This window comes from Palaemon carinicauda, chromosome 39, assembly GCF_036898095.1.
Source record: "Palaemon carinicauda isolate YSFRI2023 chromosome 39, ASM3689809v2, whole genome shotgun sequence".
Lineage (NCBI taxonomy): Eukaryota > Metazoa > Arthropoda > Malacostraca > Decapoda > Palaemonidae > Palaemon > Palaemon carinicauda.
The window spans coordinates 36,572,680-36,579,758 of record NC_090763.1 but is presented as its reverse complement, the minus strand read 5'-3'; the positions used below and the strand labels follow the sequence as shown (position 1 = coordinate 36,579,758).

Here is a 7,079-nt window from a genome sequence, read left to right as displayed (position 1 = left end):
GAAATCTCTCTCTCTCTCTCTCTCTCTCTCTCTCTCTCTCTCTCTCTCTCTCTCTCTCTCTGTGTGTACAGTGGACCTTGATTATCAGTGTTTAAGACCCTTAAAGATGTTCATTTAAATATTGGTCTCTCTCTCTCTCTCTCTCTCTCTCTCTCTCTCTCTCTCTCTCTCTCTCTCTCACTGTGTTCAACACCTTTGCATTGATCTGCCCTTCTTGTGCTATTTTACTCTTCTTTGTTACAATGTTTAGTCAACCATTGCTTTAGTTTAACCTTGTTCCCAGACTCTCTCTCTCTCTCTCTCTCTCTCTCTCTCTCGCTGTCATGCAGACGAAGCCATTTAATCCGATCCAATCTTGGGGCAACTTGATCTCATGCAGCTCTGCCGTACACCTTCACTATCCCCTCTTGACTGTTTCTAATGAATTCTGCTCCTTTGTCACCAGGTGCAGACGAAAGACGAGGAAAAACAGCAGAATCCATTCTGTGCTCTCCCAAAGATTGGGCCTTGTGCCATTGCAATGAGATTGTCCTTCCCCAAAACGTACCCTTGTTGTCTGTTTATGATTCATCTCTCTCTCTCTCTCTCTCTCTCTCTCTCTCTCTCTCTCTCTCTCTCTCAATATATATATATATATATATATACATATATATATGTATATATATATATATATATATATATATAAATTGCACCTTGATTATCTGTGTGTAAGACCTTTAAAGAAATTCATCATTGAAGTATTGGTCTTGAAATTATCTCTCTCTCTCTCTCTCTCTCTCTCTCTCTCTCTCTCTCTCTCTCTCTCTCTCTCTCTCTCTCTCAAGGTCAGTTGTCCGCGTCCCCAAGACCTTAAGATTTTTTATGTTATTTCGCTTCCAATGTAATTGCTTCTCTTATTTATCTTTTTCCTTTCCTTTGGTCGTTTTTTATTTTTTGATATATTTATTTAAGCTATCTTTCTCTCTTGTATTATTTCCTAACGTTATTTTTTGGTCGTGTATCATCTTATCAATATTTCAAGTTCAACCGTAATGTCATTTTTCACTTATTTTTCACTTTTATTTTCTTCTCGTTCATTAGCTTCTCAATTTTTATTTTCCTATTGTCTTTTTCCATTTTCTGATGCTTTTTTCCAGACATTATCTCTTCATTTTCTTGAACCATTTCCCTTTCTATTATCTTCATTTTGTTACTAATTTCCCATCCATGATCATTTCATTTTCTTTGACCATATTCCCATCCATTTTCTCTTCATTTTCTCTGACTATTTTCCCATCCATTATCTCTTCATTTTCCTTGACTATTTTCCCTTCCATTTTCTCTTCATTTTATCTTCATTTTCTCTGACTATTTTCCCATCTATTATCAATTTTTTTTTCTAATTTTCCATCCATTTTCTCTCTGTTTTCTGTTCCTATTTTCCATCATGAGACCTTGTCTTTTTTCATAATTTTTACCTTATTTCCTCATGTACTGTATATTTTTAAGTTTTCCTTTTTGGTGTTTCCTATTTCACTTGACTTCCAAGATTATTTACTTTTTAATTCTTCTATATTTTCTTGTTAGTTTTCAGTTTCTTCTCTTTCCATTGCATTTATTATTATTATTATTATTATTATTATTATTATTATTATTATTATTGTTGTTGTTGTTGTTATTATTCTTGAAATTAATATTATTTCAAAGATTATCATTCTTCTTCTTCTTCTTCTTCTTCTTCTTCTTCCTATTATTTTTATTATTATTATTATTATTATTAGAATTCTATCGCGTCTTTTCTACCACCAATTTCATTCTTTCTTTTTTTATTACTTCCCCTTCTCTATAATTGCTTTCCCTCTCCATCAACTTCATCTTGTGTTGCTTCTCTTCCGTTCACTTCGTTTTGCGTTGCATCCCTTCCGTTCACTACATCTTGTGTTTCTTCCCTTACGTTCACTTCGTCTTGTGTTGCTTCCCTTCCGTCCACTTTGTCTTGTGGTGCTTCCCTTCCGTTCACTTTGTCTTGTGGTGCTTCCCTTCCGTTCACTTTGTCTTGTGGTGCTTCCCTTCCGTTCACTTCGTCTTGTTTCGCTTCCCTTACGTTCACTTGGTCTTGTGGTGCTTCCGTTCCGTTCACTTTGTCTTGTGGTGCTTCCCTTCCGTTCACTTTGTCTTGTGGTGCTTCCCTTCCGTTCACTTTGTCTTGTGGTGCTTCCCTTCCGTTCACTTCGTCTTGTTTCGCTTCCCTTACGTTCACTTGGTCTTGTGGTGCTTCCGTTCCGTTCACTTTGTCTTGTGGTGCTTCCCTTCCGTTCACTTCGTCTTGTTTCGCTTCCCTTACGTTCACTTGGTCTTGTGGTGCTTCCCTTCCGTTCACTTTGTCTTGTGGTGCTTCCCTTCCGTTCACTTTGTCTTGTGGTGCTTCCCTTCCGTTCACTTTGTCTTGTGGTGCTTCCCTTCCGTTCACTTCGTCTTGTTTCGCTTCCCTTACGTTCACTTGGTCTTGTGGTGCTTCCCTTCCGTTCACTTTGTCTTGTGGTGCTTCCCTTCCGTTCACTTTGTCTTGTGGTGCTTCCCTTCCGTTCACTTTGTCTTGTGGTGCTTCCCTTCCGTTCACTTCGTCTTGTTTCGCTTCCCTTACGTTCACTTGGTCTTGTGGTGCTTCCCTTCCGTTCACTTTGTCTTGTGGTGCTTCCCTTCCGTTCACTTTGTCTTGTGGTGCTTCCCTTCCGTTCACTTTGTCTTGTGGTGCTTCCCTTCCGTTCACTTTGTCTTGTGGTGCTTCCCTTCCGTTCACTTCGTCTTGTTTCGCTTCCCTTCCGTTCACTTGGTCTTGTGGTGCTTCCGTTCCGTTCACTTTGTCTTGTGGTGCTTCCCTTCCGTTCACTTTGTCTTGTGGTGCTTCCCTTCCGTTCACTTTGTCTTGTGGTGCTTCCCTTCCGTTCACTTTGTCTTGTGGTGCTTCCCTTCCGTTCACTTCGTCTTGTTTCGCTTCCCTTACGTTCACTTGGTCTTGTGGTGCTTCCGTTCCGTTCACTTGGTCTTGTGGTGCTTCCCTTCCGTTCACTTTGTCTTGTGGTGCTTCCCTTCCGTTCACTTTGTCTTGTGGTGCTTCCCTTCCGTTCACTTTGTCTTGTGGTGCTTCCCTTCCGTTCACTTCGTCTTGTTTCGCTTCCCTTCCGTTCACTTGGTCTTGTGGTGCTTCCGTTCCGTTCACTTTGTCTTGTGGTGCTTCCCTTCCGTTCACTTTGTCTTGTGGTGCTTCCCTTCCGTTCACTTTGTCTTGTGGTGCTTCCCTTCCGTTCACTTTGTCTTGTGGTGCTTCCCTTCCGTTCACTTTGTCTTGTGGTGCTTCCCTTCCGTTCACTTCGTCTTGTTTCGCTTCCCTTACGTTCACTTTGTCTTGTGGTGCTTCCCTTCCGTTCACTTTGTCTTGTGGTGCTTCCCTTCCGTTCACTTTGTCTTGTGGTGCTTCCCTTCCGTTCACTTTGTCTTGTGGTGCTTCCCTTCCGTTCACTTTGTCTTGTGGTGCTTCCCTTCCGTTCACTTCGTCTTGTTTCGCTTCCCTTCCGTTCACTTGGTCTTGTGGTGCTTCCGTTCCGTTCACTTTGTCTTGTGGTGCTTCCCTTCCGTTCACTTTGTCTTGTGGTGCTTCCCTTCCGTTCACTTCGTCTTGTTTCGCTTCCCTTACGTTCACCTGGTCTTGTGTTGCTTCCCTTACGTTCACTTCGTCTTGTGTTGCTTTCCTTCCGTTCACTTCGTCTTGTGGTACTTCCCTTCCGTTCACTTCGCCTTCTATTGCTTCCCTTCCGTTCACTTCGTCTTGTTTCGCTTCCCTTCCGTTCACTTTGTCTTGTAGTGCTTCCCTTCCGTTCACTTTGTCTTGTGGTTCTTCCCTTACATTCACCTGGTCTTGTGTTGCTTCCCTTCCGTTCACTTCGTCTTGTGGTGCTTCCCTTCCGTTCACTTCGTCTTATGTTGCTTTCCTTCCGTTCACTTCGTCTTGTGGTGCTTCCCTTCCGTTCACTTCGTCTTGTGTAGCTTCCCTTCCGTTCACTTCGTCTTGTGTTGATTCCCTTCCGTTCACTTCGTCTTGTGTTGCTTCCCTTCCGTTCACTTCGTCTTGTGGTGCTTCCCTTCCATTCACTTCGTCTTGTGTTGCTTCCCTTCCGTTCACTTCGTCTTGTGTTGATTCCCTTCCGTTCACTTCGTCTTGTGTTGATTCCCTTCCGTTCACTTCGTCTTGTGTTGATTCCCTTCCGTTCACTTCGTCTTGTGTTGCTTCCCTTCCGTTCACTTCGTCTTGTGGTGCTTCCCTTCCGTTCACTTCGTCTTGTGTTGCTTCCCTTCCGTTCACTTCGTCTTGTGTTGCTTCCCTTCCGTTCACTTCGTCTTGTGTTGCTTCCCTTCCGTTCACTTCGTCTTGTGTTGATTCCCTTCCGTTCACTTCGTCTTGTGTTGATTCCCTTCCGTTCACTTCGTCTTGTGTTGCTTCCCTTCCGTTCACTTCGTGTTGTGGTGCTTCCCTTCCGTTCACTTCGTCTTGTGGTGCTTCCCTTCCGTTCACTTCGTGTTGTGGTGCTTCCCTTCCGTTCACTTCGTGTTGTGGTGCTTCCCTTCCGTTCACTTCGTCTTGTGGTGCTTCCCTTCTGTTCACTTCGTCTTGTGTTGCTTCCCTTCCGTTCACTTCGTCTTGTGGTGCTTCCCTTCCGTTCACTTCGCCTTGTATTGCTTCCCTTCCGTTCACTTCGCCTTGTATTGCTTCCCTTCCGTTCACTTCGTCTTGTTACGCTTCCCTTCCGTTCACTTTGTCTTGTAGTGCTTCCCTTCCGTTCACTTTGTCTTGTGGTTCTTCCCTTCCGTTCACTTCGCCTTTTGTTGCTTCTCTTCTGTTCACTTCGTCTTGTGTTGATTCCCTTACGATCACTTTGTGTTGTGGTGCTTCCCTTCCGTTCACTTCGTCTTGTGGTGCTTCCCTTCCGTTCACTTCGTCTTGTGTAGCTTCCCTTCCGTTCACTTCGCCTTTTGTTGCTTCCCTTCCGTTCACTTCGTCTTGTGTTGATTCCCTTACGATCACTTCGTGTTGTGGTGCTTCCCTTCCGTTCACTTCGTCTTGTGGTGCTTCCCTTCCGTTCGCTTCGTCTTATGTTGCTTCCCTTCAGTTCACTTCGTCTTGTGTTGCTTCCCTTACGTTCACTTCGCCTTGTGTTGCTTCCCCTCCGTTCACTTCGTCTTGTGGTGCTTCTCTTCCGTTCACTTCGCCTTGTGTTGCTTCCCTTCCGTTCACTTCGTCTTGTGTTGTTTCCCTTCAGTTCACTTCGTCTTGTGTTGCTTCCCCTCCGTTCACTTCGCCTTGCGGTGCTTCCCCTCCGTTCACTTCGTCTTGTGGTGCTTCTCTTCCGTTCACTTCGTCTTGTGGTGCTTCTCTTCCGTTCACTTCGCCTTGTGTTGCTTCCCTTCCGTTCACTTCGTCTTGTGTTGCTTCTCTTCCGTTCACTTCGTCTTGTGTTGCTTCCCTTCCGTTCACTTCGTCTTGTGTTGCTTCCCTTCCGTTCACTTCGTCTTGTGTTGCTTCCCTTCCGTTCACTTCGTCTTGTGTTGTTTCCCTTCAGTTCACTTCGTCTTGTGTTGTTTCCCTTCAGTTCACTTCGCCTTGCGGTGCTTCCCCTCCGTTCACTTCGTCTTGTGGTGCTTCTCTTCCGTTCACTTCGCCTTGTGTTGCTTCCCTTCCGTTCACTTCGTCTTGTGTTGCTTCTCTTCCGTTCACTTCGTCTTGTGTTGCTTCCCTTCCGTTCACTTCGTCTTGTGTTGCTTCCCCTCCGTTCACTTCGTCTTGTGTTGCTTCCCTTCCGTTCACTTCGTCTTGTGGTGCTTCTCTTCCGTTCACTTCGCCTTGTGTTGCTTCCCTTCCGTTCACTTCGTCTTGTGTTGCTTCCCTTCCGTTCACTTCGTCTTGTGTTGCTTCCCTTCCGTTCACTTCGTCTTGTGTTGCTTCCCCTCCGTTCACTTCGCCTTGCGGTGCTTCCCCTCCGTTCACTTCGTCTTGTGTTGCTTCCCTTCCGTTCACTTCGTCTTGTGGTGCTTCTCTTCCGTTCACTTCGCCTTGTGTTGCTTCCCTTCCGTTCACTTCGTCTTGTGTTGCTTCTCTTCCGTTCACTTCGTCTTGTGTTGCTTCCCTTCCGTTCACTTCGTCTTGTGTTGCTTCCCTTCCGTTCACTTCGTCTTGTGTTGCTTCCCTTCCGTTCACTTCGTCTTGTGTTGTTTCCCTTCAGTTCACTTCGTCTTGTGTTGTTTCCCTTCAGTTCACTTCGCCTTGCGGTGCTTCCCCTCCGTTCACTTCGTCTTGTGGTGCTTCTCTTCCGTTCACTTCGCCTTGTGTTGCTTCCCTTCCGTTCACTTCGTCTTGTGTTGCTTCTCTTCCGTTCACTTCGTCTTGTGTTGCTTCCCTTCCGTTCACTTCGTCTTGTGTTGCTTCCCTTCCGTTCACTTCGTCTTGTGTTGCTTCCCTTCCGTTCACTTCGCCTTTTGTTGCTTCTCTTCTGTTCACTTCGTCTTGTGTTGATTCCCTTCCGTTCACTTCGTCTTGTGGTGCTTCCCTTCCGTTCACTTCGTCTTGTGTAGCTTCCCTTCCGTTCACTTCGCCTTTTGTTGCTTTTCTTCTGTTCACTTTGTCTTGTGTTGATTCCCTTCCGTTCACTTCGTCTTGTGGTGCTTTCCTTCCGTTCACTTCGTCTTGTGTAGCTTCCCTTCCGTTCACTTCGCCTTTTGTTGTTTCTCTTCTGTTCACTTCGTCTTGTGTTGATTCCCTTCCGTTCACTTCGTCTTGTGTTGCTTCCCTTCCGTTCACTTCGCCTTTTGTTGCTTCTCTTCTGTTCACTTCGTCTTGTGTTGATTCCCTTCCGTTTACTTCGTGGTGTGTAGCTTCCCTTCCGTTCACTTTGTCTTGTGTAGCTTCCCTTCCGTTCACTTCGCCTTTTGTTGCTTCTCTTCTGTTCACTTCGTCTTGTGTTGATTCCCTTCCGTTCACTTCGTCTTGTGGTGCTTCCCTTCCGTTCACTTTGTCTTGTGTAGCTTCCCTTCCGTTCACTTCGTCTTGT

At 45.3% G+C, this 7,079-nt stretch overlaps 1 protein-coding gene across 1 annotated transcript in view; it reads right to left on the bottom strand.

Moving 5' to 3' along the window:
- Nucleotides 1-1,822: 1,822 nt before the first annotated feature.
- Nucleotides 1,823-7,079, bottom strand: part of LOC137631361 (mucin-22-like) — a 5,997-nt gene continuing 740 nt past the window's right edge. The window contains exons 1-6 of the mRNA XM_068363135.1: nucleotides 6,300-7,079; nucleotides 5,810-6,158; nucleotides 4,640-5,498; nucleotides 3,500-3,954; nucleotides 2,780-3,458; nucleotides 1,823-2,694 (exon numbers count right to left, since the gene is read on the bottom strand). The exon at nucleotides 6,300-7,079 is cut by the window's right edge and continues 740 nt beyond it. Coding sequence (XP_068219236.1) covers nucleotides 1,823-2,694; nucleotides 2,780-3,458; nucleotides 3,500-3,954; nucleotides 4,640-5,498; nucleotides 5,810-6,158; nucleotides 6,300-7,079 — 3,994 coding nt within the window. The remainder of the gene's footprint in view (nucleotides 2,695-2,779; nucleotides 3,459-3,499; nucleotides 3,955-4,639; nucleotides 5,499-5,809; nucleotides 6,159-6,299) is intronic.